At 50.9% G+C, this 27,246-nt stretch overlaps 1 protein-coding gene across 7 annotated transcripts in view; it reads left to right on the top strand.

Moving 5' to 3' along the window:
- The first annotated feature begins 646 nt into the window (after positions 1–646).
- Positions 647–27,246, top strand: part of DTX2 (deltex E3 ubiquitin ligase 2) — a 67,195-nt gene continuing 40,595 nt past the window's right edge. For 3 of the 7 annotated variants that reach the window (XM_042857740.2, XM_024103477.3, XM_024103476.3), the window contains exons 1-4: positions 647–803; positions 1,840–1,902; positions 10,353–10,741; positions 16,798–17,392. In XM_042857740.2, coding sequence (XP_042713674.2) covers positions 10,435–10,741; positions 16,798–17,392 — 902 coding nt within the window. In that variant the 5' untranslated portion in view covers positions 647–803; positions 1,840–1,902; positions 10,353–10,434. Of the gene's footprint in view, positions 804–1,839; positions 1,928–2,601; positions 2,687–10,352; positions 10,742–16,797; positions 17,393–27,246 lie in introns of all 7 variants that reach the window. The other 4 variants (XM_042857738.2, XM_065573298.1, XM_042857739.2 and 1 more) reach the window with 4 other exon arrangements.

Below are 27,246 nucleotides of genomic sequence, written 5' to 3'. Positions count from 1 at the left end.
TGATTGGGGGGGGAGGGGGTCGGTTCATGGCTTTGGAGCAGCTGGGGTCAGCGACACTGGGCACCTGCCTGTCCCAAGCACAGGAAGGGGTGGCTGAGAACTGGGTCCCACTTTCATAAGGCGGCAGCCGGGACAGAGTGTGTGGGGCCTGGCCACATGCGCTCGCCTGAGAGGGGCTTTGAACCGCCTCCACCTGGGCAGGGATGGGTCTGTCAGCAAACTCCCTGGTCACGTGGATTCCAAGGAGGATCAGGCCAATGAATTGGGGGGGACAGCGGGGGGGGGGGGGGGTCAAAGGCCCAGAACGGTGCCAGTTGGGCTGGGGGAGCCCCAGTAAGGCCTCAAAGAAACTATAGGGGGAGGTTGGGTGTGGCACATTAAGGCCCCAAAGCTGTGGCAGTGGGGGGGGGTTGGGGGACCCCCAACAAAATCCCAAAACTGGGGGGCTGGGGGAGCCCCCAAAATGGGGGCGGAGTGGGGGAGTCCTAATAAAGGCCCCCAAGCTGTGGCAGTGGGGGCGGTGGGGAGCCCCAATAAAGCCCCCCAAGCTGTGGCGGGACTGGACTGGGGGATCCCCCCCGAGCCCCGGGCAGGTGGCTGCGGCTGGGGCAGGGCAGGGCGAGCTAGAGGCGGAAGTGGGGGGAAGGCCGATGGCCGCCCCGGACTACAAGTCCCAGGGTGCCCCGCGCGGCGGGCGCATGCGCGCTAGGCCCGCTGTCTCGGCTGCGAAGGAAGGCGCTGCCCCCAGTAGGTCTCGCTGCTCCTGCCCAGCGCCGGCCGGAGCGGAGCGGCCCGGAGTGACGGTGAGGGGCGCCCCGGGCCTCTGAACGGCGCGGGTCGGGAGCGGGTGACTGTGGGGCAGGACTCGGGGGGTGGGTGCCTGGGGGTCTGGCAGGGGGGAGGGGGAGTGACGTGGGGGTCTGGCCCCCAGGGGGGTAGGTCGGAGGGTGCGGGGGTCTGACCCCGGGGGGGGGGTAGGTCGGAGGGTGCGGGGGTCTGACCCCGGGGGGGGGGGGGGGGTTTGGTCGGAGGGTGCGGGGGTCTGACCCCGGGGGGGGGGGGGGTTGGTCGGTCGGAGGGTGCGGGGGTCTGACCCCGGGGGGGGGGTAGGTCGGAGGGTGCGGGGGTCTGACCCCGGGGGGGGGGGGGGGTTTGGTCGGAGGGTGCGGGGGTCTGACCCCGGGGGGGGGGGGGGTTGGTCGGTCGGAGGGTGCGGGGGTCTGACCCCGGGGGGGGTAGGTAGGAGGGCAAGGGGTGATTGACCTCTGGGGGGGGTAGGTAGGAGGGCAGGGGGCTGACGGGGGTGGGGGTTGGTAGGAGGGTGGGGGGCTGACGGGGGTGGGGGTTGGTAGGAGGGTGGGGGGGTCTGACCCGGGGGGGAGGGGTTGGTAGGAGGGTGGGGGGGTCTGACCCGGGGGGGGGGTAGTAGGAGGGCAAGGGGGGTGATTGACCCCTGGGGGGGGGTAGGTAGGAGGGCAGGGGGTGGGGGTTGGTAGGAGGGCAGGGGGGGTCTGACCCCCGGGGGGGGGTTGGTAGGAGGGCAGGGGGGTCTGACCCCAGGGGGGGGGTAAGTAGGAGGGTGGGGAGGGTCTGACTCCTGGGGGGGGGTAGTAGGAGGGCAAGGGGGTGATTGACCCCTTGGGGGGATAGGTAGGTAGAATGGCAGGGAGGTGATGGAGGGTCTGACCCCTGGGGGGGCAGACAGGAGGGGGGGTGAGGTCCTGCTCTCAGGTCTGGTCGTTGTGGGGTATCTCTGGGAGGGCAGAGAGGTGATGGGTGGAGTAACTTGGGGTGATTTGGATGGAGGTAACTGATCCCTTCATTTCTTCCTTTCTCTAGTGAGAAGTGCCTCTCTGCGATTCAGGGGATCTGTCTGCGCCTAGCGCTTGAACCGCTCCTCAGGTTTGGTCACGTCTCATTACTCCGGGTGGGCCCTTCACTTACAGCCTCTGTGTGTTCTGGAGATCTGCCTCCCACTTCCCCCGCCCCTGTCACCCCATCCGCTCGGCTCTGACCGGGCTTGTCCAGCTCCAGGGGCATGGAGCCCTGGTGCCCACTCTATTACCCCTCTCTATCCCCCTCCCTAGAGGGCTGGAGTGTCTTCCACCTGCAGCCTCCTCCAGCGTGGCACACCCAGCTTTGCAAACAATCTGTCAGTGTTATTCCCCCTTGCAGAGTGTGCACGTCCAGTTCATCATCACTGCTTTCATTTTCGATATCGACTGTCTCCACTCGAATAGGACCCTGGTCTCTGGCAGGTGCTCATGGCAGACTGGGGGGGGGAAGAGACTCAGTCCATTCCCAAATAACTATACCCCGAGAGTGTAAAGTGGCACCAATTAAAGCTAGTCACTTTTAAAAGAATGAGTAATAGTTTCAGATCTCACACCTGTCCAAGTCCGCCTGCCAATGTGTGTGGGTTTAAAATCACATGTTCCTATTTTTTAAAATGTTTCTCCCTCCCTCGCCCATTGCTGTGTGCAAAACCCCCACAGGCAACTGGGGAAACTGACTAGACTGGAAACCGTGAAACTGACTATGCCCTAGGTGCTGTCAATGTGAAAGCTGTAAAACTAGAGAGAGGCTTTGTCCTGATTACAGCGTCCCTATAGCTGGACCTGGGCAGACCCCACAGCTGGGCAAAGCTGTACAACGTGAGCTGGTGCAGCGTATCATTGGAGCTGGGGTAAGCGGCACTGATGAATGGAGCTAAGGCTGTCGTCTCTCTCATCCTTCCACTATTGTAACATTTGGCCCAGCAATTCCACTGGCTGAACTAAATGAGTCCATCTCCATTGTGAGCTAACTCTCAATCAGCTATCATAAGCTGATGTCCACATTGCGAGGCGGAGATGAATTTAGCTTGCGAGGGGTTTGTGCCGACTTAACTAAATCTGTTTAGAAACCCATTTAGTTCAATCAGAGCAATTTGGGTGTGTAGCCCAGCCTCTGCTTGTTCCTTGGGAAAGCGCTTTCAGACAGATGCCAGGTTTTTAAACTGATGGGGTCGTGACCCTTTGAGAGCAATTTATTTTCATTCTCAAAAGTTATGAAATGTCTAGGTTCTAAAGATTTTTTTTAATCTTGCATCTTTTAAAGCAGTTTGCTTAGATACTTAGAAGGAAGTTCTGTAGGAGCTGCTTTTTACAGAGATGAGAGGGGTTAGATTAATTTTGACTTGGGGTTAACTTTTCAAGTGCCAAAGGCCCGTTTTCACTTAGTTTCAATGAGAAATAGGGCGCTTAGGGTACGTCTACACAGCAAGCAAGATCCTGTGGCAGCTCTGAAGACCCCACTCCCTAAGCTTCAGGTACGGAACGTCTACACAACTAGACCTGGGCTCTGAGACTCGCTGCTGCGGGATCCTGCTTGCTGTGTAGATGTGCCCTAAATGCCCAGGTGACTTTTGAAAATGGGACTTAGGCTTGTAAATCACGTAGGTACTTTTGAAAATGTTACCCTTGTCTTAACTGTAGGACTTTTCTTCCTCGGGGTCTGATCCTGAAAATGCTACCAGTAGTCCCATGGTACTGTTTCCTGGATGAGGCCCTTGGGTCCTGCTCCTGCATTTGGACCCAGTTGTAGGTTCTGGACTTTAGACTGTCACCTGTTCCTGGCAATATCTGTGGTATTACATTGCCGTAGTGACTGAGGACTGTGAGGTGCTCAATGTGTGTATCCTCACAAGATCCTGTGCTATTCCCATGTTACTGCTGAGAAACAGAATCAGAGGGTTCTTTCCCAGAGTCATACATGAAGTCTGTGGCAGAGAAGAGAATTCAGATCTCCAGATTCCTAGGGTAGGATTCCATCACGTCTCCAGATTCCTAGAGCAGCACCGTAACCACTAGACCACTCTTCCTCATTAACAGTGCTATTTATATGGTTTGACCATATAAATAGTCATTTCTGAGTTTGAGTCTTTAAAAGGACACTGGCTACCTCTTAATAATATTTCCAATCAGAATTCCTGCCCCGTGTTACGAAGAGCACGTGGGTTTACTAAAATGGAACTAGTGTTGAAAATCGAATTTTCTTTTTGCTGTTCATGCTGATTGTTTGTTGTGATTCTCTCAGCCAGGGCAAATAAATATTTGTTGAGATTCTATAAACCAAAAAGTGGAAACTTCAGTTTCGCTTTCAGGCTCTCAGTGAAAATCCCCGCCCGCAAGAAAAGGTGTGCTTAAAAGCAACTGTTTCTTGTTTTGCGTTTGAACAGCATCCTAAAATATCTGTATAAAAACCTTTTCCACTGGAATGAAAAGAAATGAATGGCTGCATGTCTGTTGGGTTTGGGATGAACGTGTTTATACAGAATCTGAAGTGTTGGCCAGCTTCGGGTTGACATTGTTTCTTGAGTGCAAACCTTCCTGATGAAAGGTCTGATCCTGGGAGGTGCGGAGTGCTTTCAGCTCCCCTTGGCTTCGGTAGTAGTTGAGAGAATTTAGTCTTTTGCGGGCTGGTCTCTGGACTGGTATGATCTGAGGGAGCGCTCTGTATTAAGTATGTCTACACTATGAGCTAGGGGCGTGATTCCCCTGCTCATGTACACACACTGAAACCCATGAGTGTGTACTCAACTCTGGTTCTGCTGCTGCTGTCCGTGCTACCGTGGCTATATTGCTAGTAACACGTGTGATAGCTCTCATTGAACACTGCGAGTATGGGTGTGACGGGTTCCCCCCAGGGTGCCACCTGGAACTGGGGTACCACTGAGCCCTCTGATTCACCAGCCTGGGCTCCCTCTCATACTGTGCTGCTGTGAGAAGCTGCAGACCCGCTCCCGGTCCTACACTTCCACCAGCGTACACACCAACAAGAGAGAGGCTACAGCCAAATAACCACCAGCTTCTCAGCTTAGGATCCCGGAGCTGTACCGTCCTGCCCTGGTCCAAACCCCGACCAGTATGAATTTATTATCCAGTTCGCCTCCCCCTCAATGTGGAGAGGAAATGCCCCCGCCCCTTGAGCTAAGATTCCCAAGCACTTCATTCAAACTCACTGGTTTGGATGAAAACATAAAAGAAGTTTATTAATTACAAAAAAGATTTTCCGTGATTATAAGGGATAGCAAACAGATCCCAGCAGATTACCTACTAAATAAACAATAAACTAAGCCTAAGATACTAGACAGGTCGGATATAAACTAGCAAATTCTCTGATGATACAAGCAGGCTTGCCAATTCTTAAGGGACAAGTTGCACTTGCTTTGCATCTTGGGATTCCCGCCCCCGTTCCAAGTCCTTTTCTTTAGGAGCTTCTCTTAGGAGTTCAGCTGGGCGGGGGGAGTGAAGGACAACCAGTGAGGCCACACTCTACCTTGTATAGCTTTAGCATATGGCAGGAACCCTTGGTCCCAAACTCAGTTTGTGGAACAACACTGGTCTCCGAGCTGGAGTTCCGTGTCAGGTAGCCTGGCCACCTACCTTGCTGGATTATAGCAGCCATTACTTACCGGGTGTGCCTACAGATACACAGTCGATAGTCGTAACTTCAGATACAAAAATGATACATGCATACAAATAACATAATCATATTCTGCAAAATCCTAACGTTTCCAATGACACCACCTTGTACAAAATGCATCATAATTATGCCGTAATCATATAATACTATCACTCTGAAGAATATGGGTACAATGGGCACATGAGCATGGGACTCAAACCCCAGCTCGCTGTGTGTGTAGCCTTAGTGTCTCTTGAGCGTGGTTGTGGCCTCTTCTGTAAATACTAATGATTCATGATGATGGTGAGAAGGCTCTGGAGTTAGAAAGTCATTCCGATGTCCTTGAATCAGGTTGCAGTCTTAATTTTGTAATTGTTGTGAAAGCGCTATCATTGCATAGCGTGGAGAACTAGCGTTCAGTTCAGTTCTCTCTTGTCTGATTTCCTTCTCTACATTGGCTAATAATACTTTCTCTAGTATCCAGGTGGGTCTTTGCATTTCTACCTCGGAAACTCCCTTTGGTATTACAGCCGGAGATTAGCTCTGAAAGGAACCTTGAGGGTAGCGAATTATCGACGGATGATTGTAAATGCCCAGTAGTCTTTATGCAAGTGGATATGAGCAATGCAATGTTCATCTCTTCCGATGCGTGAGTGTCGCTGATGGCCAAGAGAAATGCAGACACAAATGCTACCCTAGAATTGACCAAAACCCCTTCTATCTCGTCTTCTATCCTCTTTGCTCAGGGTCTCTCACCCCTCTTTCTTGCTAATCATTTTACTGGTTCTGTTTGCCTGTTGTGCTAGGTACTAGACAGAAACAATAAGGAGCTTATAGTCTAAGCAGACAAAGGGTGGGAGGGGAAACAGAGGCTCAGAGAGGTAACGAGTTGATCAAGGTCACACTAGAGGTCAGTGGCAGAGCTGGGACTAGAACCCAGGTCTCCTGATTCCTAAGCAAGGGTTATGGTCATTTCTTGCCCATGAATCCCAGGTCAAGTTGGGGGTACAGGCCATAGCATTCCCTGAACTCCAGAGCCCGGGTTGGATATCTTTCTGCAAGATATACTGTAGCCCACATAGAAGTTAAGGGTTTGATGCAAAAATCACCTGGTCTGACCTCCTGCATAACACACACCAGGGACCCTCATCCAGTGATCAGAATTCTGGCCTTAAACTCTATGAATAAAACGGATATGATCCTAGGAAATTTCACCTGGCTGCTCCAGGTGGGATCAGGCCGGGCCGGATTTGGCCTGCAGTGCCCAGGAACAGCACAAGTACCTGAGATTTCTCTACAACTGTGGAAACTCCTGTTTCTTTCCAGGTATCTCCCCCGGCACCCACAGGAGAGCCCTGAACAATGGCTGAAGTCATGGTAGTGCCTCTGTGGCTTCTGTAAATTCACAGCAGAATGAAACTAAAATTTCAGTTGATTTGCTGTGGGGCTTGGCAAGCACCACACGTAGCAGCGGGGCTGTTAGTTTGATCTTCCCTTTGGGGTTTCCAAACGGCACAGGGTATGGGCCGCCTGCAGTCCTGTAACAAACGCGCCCTCCTGATGCTGAGTTGTAAGCCCGTTGCAGACCCCCTGGGTTAGTGTAACCTAGACACCCAGGAATCTTTTAATTCAAATATAATCCATTCACTGTGACGATATGTAGTCGCTTGTTTGCAGACCTTGCGTTTCCTAAGTGTGGTGTTGGTGATCCTTGCAAATCTTTCCTGGGCATTGTCCTGTTCGAATAACACGCTGAAAAGCCCTGTGCTTTAAAAGAATCCCACTCTGTTGGCACTTGAAAACTGCTTACGTCCACAGCACGGATCTAGGGCTCCCTGGCCTTTTCTTTTCCACTTGTGAGGCAGGATACATTGTCATTGAGGTTTTATTACCACTGATGAGTTCAATTCAGACATTTTAAAGGGACATTGTCAGCTGGATTGTAGAGCCAAAGTTCAGATTTTTATGCATTTAAAAAGGCTTTTACACGACTGAATAGTAGTTGGGTTTGTTTGTTTTTTCTCCAGCTTTTGTTTTAAATTTCAGTGGAAACAGACTTTTGGCTTGAAGGTTGCATGGTAATGCTGTGAACCCAGCTCTGCTGCTCTCTGCTAGTGCTTGAGAAGCAGGAAGTGACTGTGAAGAAGGAAAAAAATGGAAACTTACCAAACTTCTTTTGTTGTCAGAGTCCCCAGTCCTCCAGTCAAATCCAGGTGGGTGGATCCTTACATGAGGCTCTGCCCCAGAGGCAGAGATCCACCCGTGCGGGTCAGATTGCTGGATGGGAGCTCAAGTTAATAATCAAGTAGTATAAATGGTGAAAAATAAACTAGAAACTTACAATCTAGAGTGCTGTTAACAGGGGAGAAGGTATTTTTTAAAACTAAAAGCAAACTTGTCGGTGCTAAATCTCACAGCAGAACATGTAGCTACTAGATTTGGGCCTGCAGATCTCTGAAGAGCTGGACCATTGAATTTAGTAGCTGACACAATAGGCATGTGGGTTTGTGGGAGATCTGTGGTAGATACGTTCATAAAAAACCACAGCCGTATTCTTCACGGTTCCATGACTCTACAGGTCAGTGACACACATGCAGTGGATGTTAGATACCAGACTGAGAAGTTCATAAAGTCCTTATCACAATTTACCTCAAACTGTTTCCATCTTACACGCGATAACGGTAGATATGCAAGGGGTGAGGATCACAGTTCAGTTAACTTTGCATTTCCAGGTTTCAGAGTAACAGCCGTGTTAGGCTTTCTAAAATTTGTGTGTCACTGTTTGGGAGGGGGGGGGGGGAAGGATTGAGTGTAGAGTTGAGTGTTTTGTTTTAATGAAAACGAAAAGGAAACTACAGATTTCTCTTAGGAATCCCCTACCCCGATACCCTTCAGTAACTAATAGAAACATACAGCCTTAACTTCAAGTTGCCCAAGCACTTTGCCCAAGACGTGGAACTTGCGTTTGTTTTTTCACAATCGTTGCAAACAGCTGTAGGCCAGAATTCCATTTAGGTGCATAAACTTGGAAGCCCCCACCCCTTTAGATTGTCAGTTTTCTGATCCAGGAAACAGTATCCCTTACCTACTAGGAAGTGAATTTTCATTTACACTGAACTCACTTGCAGCCAATCAGGATGTCCTGATTTGCATATTTAGTGTTGATTGGCAGCTGCTGCTCCTCAGATAGCTAAGCATTGTTGACCTCCTTGGAGGCCAACAGTAGACTGTTTGTTACATGACCCTTTTCAGCCAATCATGACCCAGGATTTCATTGTACAGTAGGTAAGGAGGATGGTTACCCCCACCTGGGTTTTGAGGCTGTAGTACTTTGGGAGAAAGCTACCACGTAAGAGAAAGTGTTAATAGATCTATTTCTGCTGTGATCTTTTTTTTTTTTTTTTTTTCGTTCTGCTGCCACTACATTTTAAAAGGATCACAAACCAATTGTGTGACCCCCTCCAAAGCAGCGCCTCCCCCTGATGGCCTGCTTTGCTGATGGGCATCCAAGCCACTGTATATTTGGAAAGGCAGGAGCCCTTTATGTCCGGGGGTCCCTTTCCTGTGGGGTGCAGCATACCCCCTGCTTGCAAACGTTGTGCACCAGATGGGATAGAAAACGCTGCAGCAGAGCTCTGAACTGAGATGATCCAAGCTGAGCTCGGCAATGCTGAGTAGTAGTGTGTGAAATCCAACGTAAAAATAGCGCACGAGGCAGGTGTCGAGATTTTGCACCTGGGGTTTGTTGAAGTGACTTGTAATTCCAAGCTGTAAAATAACCATCCCTGGGGCATTGGGGGGTGCTAAGTGATAGCAGCAAATGTCTCAAGATTCTTTTCTTTCTTTTTTTTTTAATCAAATGATCGTGGGGGGGGGGTCTCATTTGCCAGTGGCGGCTCGTACGCCCGGGGGCGTTGGGTAGAACTGCACAGGAATGACTCATTAGCTATCGTTTTCTTTAAAATGCATCGCTCTGCTCTTGTGAACGCAGCCATCTGGGTGTCTATGCTTTATTCCATATGGATGAGTTGGAAATAACAAACCACAGCACCTACCCCTCAGGGTGAGGGGTGGGTGCTGCGCCCACGGGAGCCTGGGCTGCCCTACATCCCAAAGAGCTCTGCAGCGCTTGTGTACACCAGTGGACGCTCCGTTGCTACCTGCATCTCACCGGATACACGCCTCTGATTGTGATGGAAGAAACCTTCCAGCCGACTGATGGCTGCTCTGTTGGTTAAGTTGTGCCCTGCTCTTGAGCTCTTCAGGTCCCGTGTTGTTTTAAGAAGGCTGCTAGCATACCGTGTGATACACAGATTGACCCTTTGACTGTGGCACTGGCGGGAGGGTAGTGATTGGTTTTTGGTTGCGTGCGCGCGCGTGCAGAGCCTGGCTAATGGGGGTCTGATCCCAGATCAGGGCCTCTAGATCTATTGCAACACCCACAACGAATAACACTGGAACTCCTGGGTTCCTGTTACGCCCCATGTTGGCCTGCTTGTCAGTGCTGACGACATGTGCTTGGGGTCTAACACTGAGAGTCTTTGCCCCCAAATGCTTACGCTGTCGGTTTGATTGTAAACCCCCCAATGTTGGCAGCGGGATTCAGGCCTGGGTAGGACCCCCAAACTACATCTCACCCGCTGGTTTTGAAATTGATTCGCTTCTGAGTTACCACTGCCCCGTGAATTGTTCAGCGATTTCACCTCCCAGTTATCTTTCATGGAGAGACACATGCATTTCCTCCCCCCGGGTGCGTAGACTTTGCCACCTACCTGCAGGATTGCCTGCTGTTAGCTCAGGGCTGTCATTCTTCGCTCTAACAACGAGGAGTCCTGGTGGCACCTTAGAGACCAACAAATGTATTTATTAGCTCTGTATGTCTTGTGTGTGTCTCTCTCTCTTTGCAGGCCTGACATCCGCCCTTGAAGAGGATGGTTTGAAGTGGGTGAACAACGTGATCTGACTTGGCTCGCTTTCAGACCGTGGAAAATGGCAGCAGCGCTGGGTGCCGGAAGCGGTTCTGCTGGGCCGCCTGGGCTCTCCAATTCCGTGCCAGGGCATGCCGCCCTGCCCGCAGTGGCTGTATGGGAATGGCAGGACGAGTTCGGCAGGTGGAGGCCATACAGAGGGAGCGTATGCAGCTTTATCGAACAGGCTCTCCAGGCCCCTGCGCAGAAGGGGAGACGATCGGGAACCGGGCTGGCCAGCAGCAGTATCCCGTTGGGGCAGGCAGATGCCACGCTCGCCCCTTACGTCATCGACATACCAAGCCTGATGCAGTTCCGACAGGACACAGGTAAGAACCCTCTTTCCCGGCTGTATTCAGATCGCTGGGCACTTAAAGCTTCACTGGGATCACTCGTGCTTAAAATTGCACGTGTGCTTAAATGCTTTGCAAGGTTGGGATCTTAGAACCGTATGCCCTCTTCCCTCCCCCCCCCGCCCCCCAGGATGACCAGATGTCCCGATTTTATCGGGACTGTCCCAATATTCACTGGACAAACAAGCAATTTTGCCCTCTGCTCCGGTGCACAGGCGGAGCCCGGAGGGGCTCACGTGCCCCCGCACCCACCCCGACTCCACCCCTTCCTTCCCCCATTGGATCCCTCCCCAAATCCCCGCCCTGGCCCGCCTCAAGCCCCGCCCCCTCACTGCCCCATTGGATCCCTCCCCAAATCCCCGCCCTGGCCCTGCCTCTTCCCCAAGCACGCCGCATTCCTCCTCCCTCCCAGGCTTGCGCTGATCAGCTGTATGACGGTGCAAGCGCTGGAGGGAGGGGGTGGCGCCCAGCACTCACCCTGCGAACTGCTCCAGCTTCTCCAGGAAGGTGAGGATGGCCCGACAGAGATCCCGCAGTGGCTCCCTCCGCCCGAGCCCCCGGTAGAAGGCGAGGCAGGCCTGGGTCTCCTGCGCCGCGCCCAGGGCTCACGGAGCGGCCCGGGCTGGGAGGGTGGCCAGAAAGTGAGCCAGGCTGCCCCGGGGATCTAGCGCAGCATGTGGGCTTGGCAGCTCCGGGCCAGGGCGCGCTCAGCTGTTGTGGCCACCATAGAGTCGGGTGGAGACGGGGCTGTGCCGCCTGGCGGTGGCCGTCACAAAAAGACTCTGCCCTGCAGGCGCGCCAGCCCCCCCATCTAGTGCTGCAGGGGGTCTAGCCGGGCTGCAGGGAGCTGCCGCTCCTCCTTCGGCCCAGCTCAGCTCCCCCCAGCCCAGCTCCCACCCGCTGCAGCCACCACTGGAGAATTCTGTGGGCGCAGCTCCGCGGCTGGGACCCCGTTTCTGCTCCTCTTTGCACTGCTCGGCTGTGGTCCCCGTCATGCCTGTCCCTTGCTGGGCTCCCCTGACACCTGGGGTGCGGTTGGAGGGGCTGGCTGAACTTGGCAGTGGTTTTTAATCTGGGGGCCCACAGACTATGCCTCAGGTTTCCAAGGGGTCTCGAGGCGAGCTGGTGCGGGGGGGCCCTCCGGCGGCTTCCCCCTCCCCGCCCCGCGCATCCCGATATTTCACCTTTGTCATCTGGTCACCCTACCCCCCCACCCCTTCCTGTGCACATCCCTTCAGAGGAGTTGCATAAAAAGGCCTTTTTGTGATTAAAACACTCATGTTTGATTCCCTTGTCCCCACCCTTTCCCGGCTGCAGGACCAGCCGCTCTGGCTTGGCCTAGCGCCCTGTGGACACAGCTGAGCTAATGCCTGCAATCCGCACAGAATGACGTAGGGCGGTGCTAGAACACTGCCCCTTCACATTGATTTTCCTTTCCCGCTTTTTTTCCCCCTTCTTCCAGGGTGGAGGGAGTTTGGCTTTTGAGGGCAAGGTGCAGGATTAGTTGCCAGGAAATCTGGGTTCTGTTCCCGCCTTTGCTCCTGACTCACTGCACGACCCACGGAGGTCACTCAGGCCAACAGTTTAGTGGCCATTACATCTGGATGATCACCTTTAGCACCTAGGGGCTGACTTTTTTTCCCCACTGGAAGTAGTGAGCACCTACAGCGTCGATGGGGTTTTTGTGGGCTCATCACCTCTGGAAAAATCAGGCCTGGGTGTCTCAAAGTGGACAGCCAGCATTAGTGGCGCCTTCTGAAAGCACAAGCCTATCTGTGCCTCAGTTTACCCATCTGTAAAACGGAGCGAACACCTGCCTCCCGCGAGGTGGCAAGGCGTGGTTCGCTCTGAGGGCCTTAGAGAAGGGCAGAAATGTTCAGATTTCTTGAATACAGTAAATCAGCTGTGTTCGCAGAGCGTGAGAGGTGAGAAGATGATTGCTAAATAACAGGTCTGTAAGCAAGGACGGACATGGCCGTCTTGATCATGTTCCCGGCTCATAGTCCTACTTTCTTGCCCTAATGTTAGGGTGAGTAGCACACAGCTAGGCTGGGCACCGCTCTGGAAAGTACCTGGAGCTTTGAAACCTGGCTAGGAAGGTGTCCCGGGTGAGAGATTTCATCAGCACGAGGAGTGTGTTTGGGAGTGTTTGTCACTGGCTTAGCACTAGGAGCTTTGAATATTCTTTAGACGCCCAGCAGCCTTGTTTGGATGGGGCTTATAATTCTCTGAAAACTGCCGTGGAGATCACCAAGCAGGCACCAGGACAGCCTCTTTCCATCCTGCTCAGTGACCAGGCCGTGAGTAGAACCCAGAAGTCCTAACTCTCAGGCCTTGCTCTCCGCAATAGCCAATGGCCCCCTCTCTCTAGCCCCCACCCCCCCATTGACTCTCGGAAATTGGCCCTTTTTCTGACCAGGGCTACAGCAGGGTGATTGAATCAGTAAAAATGATGGGCTAGTCCCAGCTACGGCACTCAGCAGTGGGTCTGGTTCTTAGTGTAGATGGAATCTTGTGAGCAGCTGGGCTGGAGGACCACCTAGGGAGCACCATTCAGTCCTAATGGCCAAACTGTGAATGGAATATCCTCCCCCAGGAGAGGGGCAATCTCTCTGAAAGCAGCTACTGATGCTCTATATTATCTTGCTTCTCTTTAGTCCCTTTCACTGGAAAAGGTTCCACAGCGCTTCACAAATTATATTCATGCAGGGGCTGCCGAAATGCAGCCAGCTCTGGGATGGAGGGAGGGGAGCAGCGAGGGTGGCGGAGTGAACGTTTTGGCAAAGGACCCTGGGGATCAAACCTCTACTCATATGAAACTATAATGGAACCTTTAATGTTGGGGCTGCTGACTCAGTTTTGAGGATCTTATCCGAAAGTCCCCTCCCCGTGAGTGCATGGGGCCCAGTAAATTGATCTTGAAGGGGTGATGGACCGAGATGGCCTGGCTGGGATTTGGATCTGTTGCTGCAGGGACCGCGGACGCGTTGCCACCTGTTCGGTTTGCATTTCAGTATGATCCTTTCAAACTCTCTTGTCCCCATTCCCTCCCCTTCTGCTGGTGCAGATATAGTCAAAGCTCCCCGGTTTGAGCAAGGCTCCCTGCCTTTAGACATGAACGTTTTGTAAATGATCAGCCCGCTGACCTTTGTAATGCGCTAGAGATAAAATAAACGCTGCAGGAAACGTTCCTTTGAAAATCTTTAAACAGAGCGAAAAAGAGGCCACTGCGTTCTCCCTGCTGCTATTAGACAGACAAGTAGGCTCTTCAAAGGAAGCGAGGAAGAATAACAGGAAGCCAGTGTTAACAGGTCCAACATCCCCATAGAAGGGGAGCGACAGCTGCAAAGGCGGATCTCAGGCGCTGGATTAGAAGCGAGCCTCAGCTGCTGGTCAGCGCAGCGTAGCTAGAAGTAAATATCGGGCGGCTTCAGGAACTGTCCTAAAGCTACCACTGTCTGTGTGGCCAAGATAAGAACGGCCAGTGCCCCGCCCGCTGGGTATCCCAGGGCGGTACACCTCGCACTGTATGTTGAGTGCCAAAAGCCACCTCTTCCCACAGCGGGGGGGTAGTGGGTGCTGCGGTTGCGTGCTCTGAAACCCTTGTGCTGCTATTATCCTGCAGTCTGCTAGGACAGTAGGATGTCCCTGCTGGTTTTGATCGCTAGCCCCCAGCTGAGCACCTGTCTCCCCCCATCGTTTTCCCACAGTGTCCACGTCCCCCCCACGCATTCCTTCACCTGTGTGTCTCGCTGCGGATCCAGGTGTGCTGTAAGATAACACCCCCTCCTTCGCTTCGTTTTCAGGGAGCAGTTCCTGGAACTTGCTTTGGGGCACGTACTCTGATTTCCCCCCATCCCAGAGCCGGCTCCTCAGCTCGTGGACGTCAGCCTATCCCTTGGTGTCAGCGATACACTGATTTACACCGACTGAGAATCTGACCCACTAGGACAGGGGTCCCCAACGCGATGCCCGCGGGCGCCATGGCATCTAAGTGCGCCCGCGTACTGGCCGGCAGATGAGCATCTGCCGAAATGCCGCTGAATTTCGGCGGCGACGCCTCTGGATGACGCCGCTTGTCGGTGACATTTCAGCGGATGCTCACGGTCCTCCGTGGCTCGTCTGGCACCCGCCAGACAAAAAAGGTTGGGGACCACGGCACTAGGATTTCCAAGCCTGATGTTTGAGCTACAAGGGCTCCACCTGGATCTAAGATAGCCCTGGGGAAGATCCTAGAGCTCCTTTGCTTTCAGTAGCTCTTAAGTAGCGTTGGTCACATGTTTTCTCTTGTCATGGGTCAGTATTCGGCTGCTACAGGAGAGTAAACCGAGAGCAGTCAGTGCTCTTGTACGGAGCAGGTCACTTGCTGAGCTAACCTCTAAAGCAATGATCTGTAACTTTCTAAGCCCCCAGAGCCACATAACCAATTTCCGTAATATGCTGGAGGACCACAAAACAGCCATTGTATGAGATACTGAGGTCGTATTAATTGGAGATGGTGCTTGACAGTAATTATGAAACTCTTCTTTTCATGTGGACACATGTCATGGGATATGTGAGGGGGCCGTGTTGTTCAGTGGTTGAGTGAGGACTCCTGGGTTTTTTTCCTGTCTAGTCCTGTCATTGACTCACTGGATGGCTTTGGGCAAGTCACTTTGACACCGTGCCTTAGTTTCCCCATCATAAAATGAGTACCTCACAGGGTCATGAGGCTTAATGTTTGCAAAGCGTCTGGGCATTCGTGGATGACAGGTTCTTGTAAATCAGGAAAGTCCCCACCCCACTCTCTCTGCAGCTCTCTCAATAGATTATGCTCCATAATCTTTCTTTATTTTTAATTTATGTAATAGAACCCTGAGGCAGGACTGCACTTACAGACCTAAGCCTTCGCTTGAGCCATCTGTTCCTAGGGATGTTCCTTGACCTGCCTGTCCCTTCCTTCTGGTTCTTTTACCTTGAAGGAATTCTCAGCCTATTATGCGTCGGAGTTGGAGCTAATGAGACCCTCCTGATCTAGTTGCCATAGTGAGTCACTAGAACAGCTCTGCACCTCTACAAAGGGTCTTGAAGTCAGACACCTGAAAGTCAGATCCCTACAGCCCAATACTGGTCACAGTGCTGTATCCAAAGAGCGCAAAATATGATTAACCAAACACATTATACCAGAATCCAAACCAAACCCACAGAGTAATGTAGGAAGAGGCTGACTCCAGGGGAGTTCCCATGAGACTAAAATGTTCAAATGCATCTAAGTGACTTAGGCTCCCGAGTCCCATTTTCCAAAGTGACATAGGCACTTAGGAGGCATTGAAAGACACTAGCACCATGGAGGAGTGGAGTTCTGGGGGCCCCTTTGATGCTGCCGGTGCCTGGGCTGGTTCAGTCCCTGCTAGGGGAAGACATTTTTGCTGACTTTTAATTTCCCCTTTTATTGGTTGGACTCTATCCTCCTTGAGCAGGTTTTAATAAAAATAACCAGGGGAAATGTGCTTCTCAGATCACTTTGCTGCTGGGAAGCAGAGCCTTTGATATGTGAGCAGGCTTTAGCTCCCGCTGCTGGTCTAGAATAACCCTTGAACCAGCAACTCTGCTGTGGTTTTGTTCCCCTTCCCTCTGTCTGAACAGCTGCTCTCTCTAGACTTTTCAAACTGCTTTCCCAGCTTTGCCTCTGCCTTTCTCCCGGACTGTTGCACACACGTGTGGGTGTGGTACCTGGCAAAGTGGCCATTTAAAAGCATTTCCCAGGATTGTTCAATCTCCGAAAGACCCACATCTGCTAAGCAACCAGACCTGGGTGGTTGGCCCTTTGGCAGTCACTTCGGAAAAGTTCCACTGTCCCTTTTGCGTGTGATTTCCTACAGTGCCCTAAGGAAGTGGATGCAGAATTCCCATGGAAAGTCAAAGGGAGTTGGGTGCTTGACTCACATAAGCACTTTTAAAGCACCCTAAGGTGCCGCTTCTCCATAGATACTGCATTGCCATGTTTTTGCGTGGTTTTGACTAACGTCCAGTGTCTTTCTCTCTTGAACCAGGAACCATGCGATCCGTCCGCAGACACCTCTTCGCTCAAGACTCCGCGGCCGGGCAGGGCATCGTGTGGGAGTGGCAGAATGACGAAGGCGGGTGGTCTCCATATGAGATGAAGGTCTGTGTGTTCCTGGAGCAAGCCTTCACGCATGGCCTTCGGCATGTAGACCTGAGCTCCTTGGGCTACAACTACGACATTGATTTTGTATCGCTGGTCCAGACCAACAAGACCTCCAGGTTCCGACGAGGTATTCAGAGGCGCATGGACACCCCGTATCCGGTGACCACGGCCACGGGGCCCCTTCACACGGCAATGGCTTGTTCTTGTCAACAGTGCTTGTTGAATAGTGGAACTGGCCCCATCACCACGCGCTATCGGCACTCCATGATAAACCTCCCCAGTTCATCAGCTGTGCCGCAGGTTTCCAGTCGGACAGCTGCACTAAGCTCTTCTGGTCTCAGCTTTGTGCCCTATAACAAACCAACCTTGTCTGGAGCCAGGTCAGCGCCGAGACTCAATACACAGAGTGCATGGGCGCTGCCTCAGCCTGTGGGAGCCGGAGCCCCGAGCCCAGGACTGTCGGCGTCGAACGGAGTCAGGTACAGAAACCGATTGCATTGAGGGCCTTCGAGAGAGCATAGTCCAACCTGCTAGAATTTGCCATGTAGCAGGCATTTGAATCCAGACCCACATAACAGTGGTTGGATATGATAAAGGAAGGAAAGCACAGCAAAAACGTCATTTTTTGCAAACACAATCTGAGGCTTGCCTTGTGAAGGCTGGCTGCTTGGGGCTTCTGTTTTCTCCCCTTTCCACTGAGGTCACTTTCTGGTGGGGGCTTTTGGGCAGCTTCTGAATGTTTTCGAGGGAGTAGCCGAGGTGGAGCAGAAGTGCTGCACTTGGTCCCTTGTTCTATCAAGGGATTTGGCCTCTCTTGATTCTGCTTCACCCCGTTGTAGAATTCTGTTCATGCTACAGCCATCGCTTGTTTGGCTGTTCCCTGACACAGGTGAGACAGGTTTCCATCTTGTGGTGTAAGTGGACTCTTAGCTGTGTCTCCTGAACTGGGCTACAGCCCGACAAAGAGCAAAGGGAACCGTGTGGGGGACATGTTTGGTTCCTGCCTACGCTACAAGAGAAGTGTTTCTATGGGTGTTGCGGCTATGTTGGGGAGGGGGCGATTGTGTTGTAACGGTGCAGAGGTGGGTGCAGGAGTTCCTATCGATCATTTCATTGTTCTGCCTTTAACAGCTGCCCCACTTCTGTGTCGTGGTGTTACATTTCTTGGAGTGGCTCAGCTGGCCGTGTTCATGGCCCCTTCCCCAGGAAAGCAATGAAGCTGAGGTGCTCTAGGGAGGAGACTCCAGTGTATACCTGACCTGATAAGGCTCTGTAAACTACCAAGCCAACGTGCACCTCTCATCTCTGTTCTCCTGCTTGCTTCCTTTCTGGGTTTTAGTGTGATACGGATCTTTTGTGCCACATCCCGTTTTTGCTCCCTCCCAGCAGCAGAAGTGTCAACCTGACTCAGTTCCCCAAGTGGAACAAGCTGATGTCCAAAAAACATTCCAACCTGCGCAGGATTCTGTCCCTTTACAAATATTCACAAGGGTAGCAGCAGTAATAGGTGGATTGTTAGTTGTAAAGCACCCTTCATTCAAAGTGTTTCGCAAACAGCGAAGAGCTAAGACCGCAAACCCCTCCCACCCAGGAGGTAGATGTACGTTCCATTTTACAAATGGGGAAACCGAGGCACAGATGGACCTTCTCCAGGGTCACACAGCGAGTCAGCCACAAGAGTCAGGAATACACTGTAGGGGTTTATCAACACTTGAAGAGAAGAGGTGGGGGGGAAACCTGCAGTAGCGAGACTCAGCTCAGAGCCCCAGTTGTCTATCGGGCTAAAAATAACAGGATAGACGTTGGACCCCGGGCTCTGAAACCCAGTGAGCAGGGTGGGTCTCCGAGCCCAGGCGCCAGTCCAAGCCTGAATATCTACAATGCTATTTTTAGCCCAGCAAGCCCTGGTCAGTGGATCCAGGCTCTGAGACTGTACCACCAGTTGTGTGTGTTGTTTTGGGGCTGGTGTGGTTTTTTGTTGTGTAGACAAACCCTGAGACTCACTGGCTGGGGGCATATTTTTCCAGTGTAGAGGTACTCCAGATCTCCTGACTGCTGTTGCTCTTGTATGTAGCTTGTGTGCTGCCTTTATGCTTGATGATACTTCAGGTCCATCAACAAATAACATCTCCCATCCTCTCTCAAACTACAGAACAAATAAGGAAGCGTTGAAAGTGGGAATGATTCCCTAATTCTCTACACAAAGCTATTCCTGATGGACAATCAAAATGAGTTGAAAGGAAAACGCCAATGTAATGTGGTCACTGCATCAAACTGCAGAGCTCAGTTGATCACTAAATAATGTTTCTTTAAAGCAGGGGTCGACAACCTTTCAGAAGGGGTGTGCCGAGTCTTCATTTATTCACTCTAATGTAAGATTTCTCGTGCCAGTCATGCATTTTAACCTTTTTAGAAGGTCTCTTTCTATAAGTCTATAATATAGAACTAAATTATTGTTGTATGTAAAGTAAATAAGATTTTTAAAATGTTTAAGAAGCTTCATTTAAAATTAAATTAAAATGCAGAGCCCCACAGACTGGTGGTCTTGACCCGGGCAGCGTGAGTGCCACTGAAAATCAGCTCGCGTGCCATAGGTTGCTTACCCCTGCTTTAAAGTCTCTGAGGTGCAATTAACACTCCTAGAGGAAACTGCTGTCTCAGCAGCCTTGTTGTGGTGCAAAATCGGATTGAGAGAATTCATGTCCCACTGGAAAGCATTCGGAAGTCAGGGGGCTCATTTCCCAGCTGTTCTGATCTTGGAATTGTTCTAGTTTCTCTGCTTTCTAAAGAGCTGAATTTTCTCAGTCCTACTATGCATCGTTTGGCCAGGCCTCATGCGGAGAAGTGCAGTGTGGTATCATGTGCACTCCCCAGTAGCGGAGAGGACGGCTGAATAGAGATCCCAAAATAACGGCAGGCAGTGATTTCTGAAAACTGTTTCAGAAATTCAGCTGTTTCTTATCTGTCCAACTATTTTGGGCATTGCCCAGAAACCTCTGCAGGTTTGCTGTTTACAAGTTGTCGTGTATCTATTGTATAGCCAACAATTCATTTTTTACATAAAGACTGTGGTTTGTACACTTTGCTGCAAGGACTACCTCAAGTCATAGGCCAGTTTGTTACCGTTGCGTTCCATCTCTCCGTATTGCTTGCTTTCTGCCTGGCCTGATGCTTGAAAGGTGCAGTCTGCATGGTCTGACGATCACAATGCCAGGACCCAGGCAATGACTCCAAAGGGATCTCTTTGGCTATCTGGGTGCTTTCTTTCCTCTCTCTGCAACTCCCCTGCCCCCAGCAGAATACAAAGAACTCCTTTGGGACTGGGTTGGAAGCCAAGAGACTTCGGGTCTTTCCCCTGTTCTGCCATTGAGTTTCTGTGTGGCCTTGGGACGTCACCGCTCCACACCGTGCCTCGGTTTCCCCATTTTCCAGGTGGGGATAATATTGACCTTCCTCTGTAAAATGCTTGGAGATATAGAAATGAAAAGCACTAAGTATTGTTGGCTCTTAGATTTGTGGTTTAAAAAGGACATTACCAGAACTAGGACTAATGGAAATGTTTTTGTGACAGTGTTTGTCTGATTTCCAGTGACAACAATTCCCTGTTGCGGATTTAAACCTCCCCTAGCAGTATTTGCAAAGCTGCTTGTGGTTTATCTATGGGCCCGTGATTTATCTATGGGCCCGATCCTGCAAAGTATTACTCGTGTAGCTGTTACTCATGTGAGTGGCCTCCTGGAAAGAAAGTGGGAGAACTTCATCCAGTAAAAGTTTGCCTGAGCCCATGTGTTTGTAAAGTGCTGTGTACGTCTACAGAGCTAGGTGTGTTTCACTGTAATAACCCAGACATTGGAACATCATATATCAGCAGGAGAAGCTGAACACGAACTTGCTAGTTTAATTGTCCAGGCTGATCCAATGTAAAAATATAAAAAACGTGAAGGTTGAATAGTCTATTGGACTTTTAAAGTGCTTTGTATGGTTAATACAAAAGGATGGTAGTCAGGGGAATATGAATGTTTTTTTAAATTATTTTTGAGCCTCAGTGTCCTGATTTTAAAAAGAAACAGTTACTCTGATTTCTAATAGTGCAGTATTCTAGTTTACATTCAGACGAGACACTTACAGGTGAAGCCCTGTCTGAACATTAAATATCTCTAGGATTTTGCATACGAGGAAAAGATTCTTCCTGTCCCAAATTCCCCTTCTCTTTCCAAACTACTACACAGAGCTCTAGGCTATTGGCCTAGTTGGCTGCTGACTTTCCTCCCCAGAGGTGGCTGCATTTCAGTGGTGTGTGTGTGTGTGTGTCTATATATATATATATAAACGTTTGCAAAGTGCATACTGATCCTTGTGGAAGGAAGCTTTAGGAATGACCAGAGAGGTACTGCAGACATCACCCGAAGACAGACCTTCCCTAAGACTAGGTTAGGTACTAACAGTAGGGTGGTCAAGTATCAGGGGGTAGCCGTGTTAGTCTGTATCCACAAAAACAACAAGGAGTCCGGTGGTACCTTAAAGACTAACAGATTTATTTGGGCATAAGCTTTCGTGAGTAAAACCCCTCACTTCTTCAGATGCATGGAGTTCTGTAACTTTCACTCCATGCATCTGAAGAAGTGAGGTTTTTGACCCACAAAAGCTTATATCCAGATAAATCTGTTTGTCAGTAGGGTGGTGTGAGCTCTTTGTGGGGTGAGGGCTGCCGTGAAATCAAGGAGGGGGAGTAACTGATTCCAGATCCGCCTCATTTCTGCTACCTCTGTGGATTCGTGCAAGCAGAAGACAGGCATTCCTCTGGAAGAATACAACCCCTCTCATATGTCTCGTAGGCTACTGTTTCCTGTACTAAACACACAGCCGGTTTGGAAACACTGGTTCACAAACAGAACCAAACTGTTCTGTCCTCTCAGGAGCATTAAGGGATGCTCAGATAAGCTCGCTCCTAACTAATATGCTTTGTCACTGATGCTGGACTGGATTGATTCTTAATCCACACCCAGCAGCACAGTACCAGAGCTCCCAAGAGCCATTGCATTGCCTTCTCTTGCCCATGTGGACTAAGCTTTTGGGACCAAGTGGGCAGTTTTCAAGAGGGCCCTGGTTAGGATTTGGACTGAGTCCCACATTCCTGGAGGGCCCAAGGGCTGTGAGCTGTTAGTATATTGAAGGTGGCTTTGGAGGAAGCTGGTCCGTAACTTGGCAGACGAGGGTGCCCATCAGTGAAGTCATGAAACTTGCTGACTTTACTTGCAGACAGTGTGGTGCCCACTACATTCACAGTAATCCATGGCCCATTAAGCCTTTTAGAGGCTGCGGAGGGGTTACTTGATCAGGCATCTGCTGGGAACAATGCAACACCACAGGGAATATGGCTTATACTCAGGGTCATTGGAGGGGTGTGGGAGAGACTAGACACACCTGCAAATGGTGAGACAGGAGTGGTCCTACCTGCAGACTATGAAATCTGCCTTTGTGGCTTGACCCTCCTGGCTGCCAGCTCCATTCCAGATCACCGTCCGGCTGTTAGAGTCAGTGCCTGGCGCAGGAGAGAGCCCCTTGACATTGCTGTGGGGAGATTGTCAGACTAACTTTCTGGGGGACTGGAACTTGGTTTGGAAGGTGAGAGTTTTGTTGGCTTCCTTTACCCTGTGAGCGTCTGGCTGTGGAGGTTTCTGCCTTAGCTGTGGGGTTTTTTTGGGGGGTGGGGAGGGCAATGTCTAATATTAGCCTGTATCCTAGCCATACCCTTGTCATTTGTTTCCGGTGCACTCCATGTGAAAAGCTGTTCCTTTATTTGATGCTGGCAGATGTCTATCAGTAGAGCTGGGGGAGACTTTGGGGAGGGGTCCAGAGACCATGCTCTTGCACTGATGGGGGGAGGACTGTAGCATTGGAGGAGCAAGCTCCTACCCCGTGATTCAGGAAAGGATGGGCAGTGCAACTCTTTGTCAGAGGATGTTTCTGGATGCCTTGTGGCATCCTCCTAACTCTGGATTTTGAATCTCTGTGGGGTTTTCTTGTATTCCCCCTCCCCGGTCTAACCCTACACGCAGGGATTCAGAGGGAAGGGGGACAGTGAGGGGAATTTGGGCCTCAAATAGCAGCAAATGGAAAAGGGACAATTTCACCCCAAGCAGACAGCCCTGGATGGCTTTTCCCTTTCTTTCCACATGATGGACTCGAGTCGGAAGCCCAGTTAATTCTTCCTGTCTGGGGTTCTGTTCTCCGGCTTGTGAAATTCCATTTTCCAACAGAAAATATTCTAATACCCATGTATTAGAGGAACCCTGAGCAGCCGACTCTCACAATGTGTTTCATTTTACTTCTAGCTGTGACATTCCTGGGTTTCCCCCTCCTCCCTTTTCCCTCCTCAGCTAGGGTTTGTTTCTGCAAAATGTTTCTTCTTTTCTTCCCTCACAGTCCATATGCGTCTCCTCCTTTTGTCGCTTGTACATTTCAGGGAAATGTTAGTGTTTGTGGCTGATTCAGTGTCAGTGAACATAAGGGACTAATTACCCTGGCAAGAGCTGGGTGTCTGTGTGAGCTCCCAACACAGAGCTCTGCTGATGCATCTCCGTTGTGACGTACCCTTGCCAGTTTTGTGGTCCAGGCTCAGAGCCCCGACTGTTCTGAGGCTGGGTTTTGTGACACTGGCCTGTGTGTACAAGGGGCAGTGAAGAGATTTCGGTCTCCAGAGCGGCCACCCAATGAACAGGTTTGCCCCCCTTTCATCTCTGGGTATTTCCTGTCCAAAGACTCCTCTACACAAGGAGAGGGGGGCCCGCAGGAAAGTTAATGCGAGTGAATGAAAGTGTGAATTGAAAGTGGAGTAGTTAAATCACATTAAACCCCCGTGTGGATGCTCATATTCAGAATTAAAGTGGCCGCAGATCAGTGTAGCTTTAATTGAATGCAACTGAATGAAGGAATAGGCAGAGCTGCAACCGTGCATCACCCCTGGAGGATACCTAGGTCTGAAACACACTGAGAACGTGTAGTTCTCTCTACACTGGCAAGCACATGCCAGGTTATAATATGGTTTGAACATGGGGTCTGCTCTTTTGCAGCAGCGGAAGCAGTTGAACGAAATGCATTAATTTTACATTTATCCCGGGCAGGGCAGGGGGGTTCAACACCTTTTTCAAAGGTCGGTTACATTCCGGATTCCCTTGAATCATTGCTAGATCAAGGTAATTCCAGAGAGGAGCAGGAAACAGTGTGGCCCAACGGGTAGGGCACCGAATTGGAACTCAGGGGGCGGGGAGTCGATTCTTGGCCCTGCCACTACCCCGCTGGGTTGCCTTTGGGAGTCATTTCGTTTCTCTGTGCCTTATTTTCCATCTGTAACATGGGGGTGGGGGACGCCAACCTTCTTTTGCAAAGCACTCTCTGTAAGAACGGTGCATTTATTATTCCCACTGCCAGCTGGATGTGTAGCAGAGAGAAACTACAGAACAGTCAGCACCTTACAATTGCTGGTGCCATGGGCCTGTTGTGAGCTTAGCTGCTTTCTGAAGATAACACCAGGAGTGGGAAGGGGTGGATTTCAAAGCGATGGGAACCGCCGCGTAGTAATGCTCTTTGCATCACTCTAGTTAATTACAGAGAGGGATAAATCGCTGAAGTTTGGTAAGAAGTGTCTTTGATGTAATAAAGGCAGCTCTAACACTGTAATAATTATAAAGCGGACCAACGTAATCCCCGGTGCAACTCCATTAACGTGACTGAAATTAAACCAAGGATGGCTCTGGCCCCAAACGTTCAGTTCAGCCGCATGTGGTGGCAGGAGGCTTTCATAGCTGTAAGCTAGTTTGTGTGTTTAAAAATCAAAGGGGGGTGAGTTTACAGTGGTTTGACATACACCGTATTTGCAGATTATGGGTGTGGTGCCGAATACCCACAATTTGCATTGACTTTCCTGGAAGTGGGCAGATGTTCAGCATCTGTCAGGATGGAGCACTATGTGAGAAGCAGCAGGGCCTAGTGGCTGGGGCAAGGAGGAGGGAATGAGGGCTGAGTTCTAGTCCTGCTCTGCAACTTACTCTTTTTCCTCTCCCACCATTCACCCGCCTTGTCTGTAGATGAGGAGGTAAACCCTTTAGGGCAGGGACTTTCTCGCTGTTTTTGTATAGCAGGGTGAAGCCCTGAGCTCAGCTGAGATACAACAAATAACAAACCACTTTGTTGTTTCCCATTTTGTTAAAAAAAAAAACTAAAGAAATCTAGCTAGTGTGATGTTAACTCGGTGAAATGGGAGTCCAGAATTTTCAACATACCCAGCCGTGGGGCCTCACATGGGCAGGTGATTTTACTCCCGATGTTGTTCAGGATTAACCGCTCACAATCCAGGGGTGCAGCTGGGAGGTTTGATTCGCTCAAGCTCGCCTGCCGAAAACAGCAGTCTGGCCGTTGCGGCATGCGCAGTCTCGGGCTAGCCACCTGCACTCAGACCCAGGGGGCTGGGCAGGCTTTGACTTGGGCGGCGATCCACGCTGCTGTTTTCAGGGCGCTAGTTTGAGCGCAGCTAGTGCGAATCTGGGGCGCACGCCTCCCAGCTGGAGTGTAGCCATCCCCACGTGGCCGGGTATCACAACGCAAAATGTCTCTCTCGAGTGAGATCTGATTTAGACTGCTGTGTCCTCTGTAAAAACACAAGTAACGGCGAGTTTGGGCCAGGCCGAAGCAGGAAATGTATTTTTGGGCCTGGGTTTGTAGTGCTCAGTCTGGCTTCTTTTGTTCTTTGAGGAAGTGCAAGTTCAGAATCAGGTCGGGCATGGCCATTTGCATCCTAATAGATCAATACAGAGTGCTGCAGAGAGAACCTGGGCAACCTTTAAAACATTGGTGGAAAGAGGAACCGATCTTCTGTAGGAAGAGTTTTCCCAAGCCCAGTGTTTAAGGCTGTGATTCTGTCCTGCTGTTTCTTCCTTATTCACATCGGCAGCTTTAGCTCTAGGTATTCAGAGCATGGATGGAAGACCAACTGGGTGGGTACATGAGGAGTTTTCTCAGGCTACTAAGGGGTGGGTGGGAAGAGTTTTCATTAGAGCCCATTGATAAATTATAGCCACTGCACCACCTTGCTGGCCACACAAGTCAATGCTTGCCCAGCCCCCGGGGTTTGAGCTCAGGTGGCTAGCTTGAGTGAGTCAAACCTCCCCCAGCTTCAGTGTACTTACAGAATAGCAGTGTGGCCTAGTGGATGGAGCACTGGACTAGGACTCAGGAGACCTTGGTTCTATTCCTGGCTCTGCTACTAGCCTGCTGGGTGACCTTGGGCAAATCACTTTGCTGCTCCGTGCCTCAGTTTCCCCATCTGTAAAATGGGGATAATGCTACTGACCTCCTTTGAATAGTGCTTGGAGATGTACTGCTGAAAAGAGCTAGGTATTACGGTTACCATTAAAACCATGCTTCATGTCATGTCCCCATTATAGCCAAGGCACTTTAAGGTAAATTGTTGCAATGAATCCTTCCTGTTTGTGCCCCAGTAAAAACAGTTCTGCAGCTGTTCAGGCTTCTGCTTGACAGGCCTCCACCATCACTCTATGAGCAGCTGTTTGTTCGGGCAGGTGGTACAAAATGATCGTGCATCTGCAAAACATAAGAGAACTATTGTACTTCGAAGGCCTTGGAGTTATTTGACTTTGGGGTTTGAATCCAAGCTTTCAGTTTTACTGGTCCCCAGCTTGGCACTGTTTTGGGTAGAAACATGTGGGTCAAATTCCAGTGGCGTGTAGACCTTGCCTACGCCGACAGGAGGGGGTCTCCCATTGGCGTCGGTAATCCACCTCCCGGAGAGGCGATAGCTGGGTTCATGGAACAATTCTGTCACCGACCTAGCGCTGTCCCTATGGAGACTTAGGTCGGTTTAATTATCCTTCAGAGGGGTATTGCTACGCACTGCTTCCCTAATGCTCTTTAGGGAAGTGTCTGTGTCCTGAACCTTAGCAAGGGCTGGCTCAGTGAGGGGAGTTGACCCCCCTTTTCCCCTCCCTGGGAACGTGCCCTGTTTCCCAGGGATACTGTGAGGATTGCTACGTTAAAGACCGGGAGAGGCTCAGCTGCTGTGGGGATGGGGGCTGCGGTACTTTGGCTGGATAGGGGGTGATACAAACCCCGAGCTTTAGACGTGTTAGTGGGACTTGCCCAACTTTTGCATGTAGCCTTTTACCCAGAGTCCTTTCCACTCTGGTGTCATGGGAGTAAAATCCACTCTGTCCTAAACGGGCAACTGCAGACCTTTCCATTTAGAAATGGATGTCAAAGACCATTTGTTAGTCTCTAAGGTGCCACAAGTACTCCTGTTCTTTTTGCGGATACAGAC

Source organism: Chrysemys picta, chromosome 19, assembly GCF_011386835.1.
Source record: "Chrysemys picta bellii isolate R12L10 chromosome 19, ASM1138683v2, whole genome shotgun sequence".
Classification (NCBI taxonomy): domain Eukaryota; kingdom Metazoa; phylum Chordata; order Testudines; family Emydidae; genus Chrysemys; species Chrysemys picta.
This window is presented reverse-complemented; position numbering and strand designations above follow the sequence as displayed.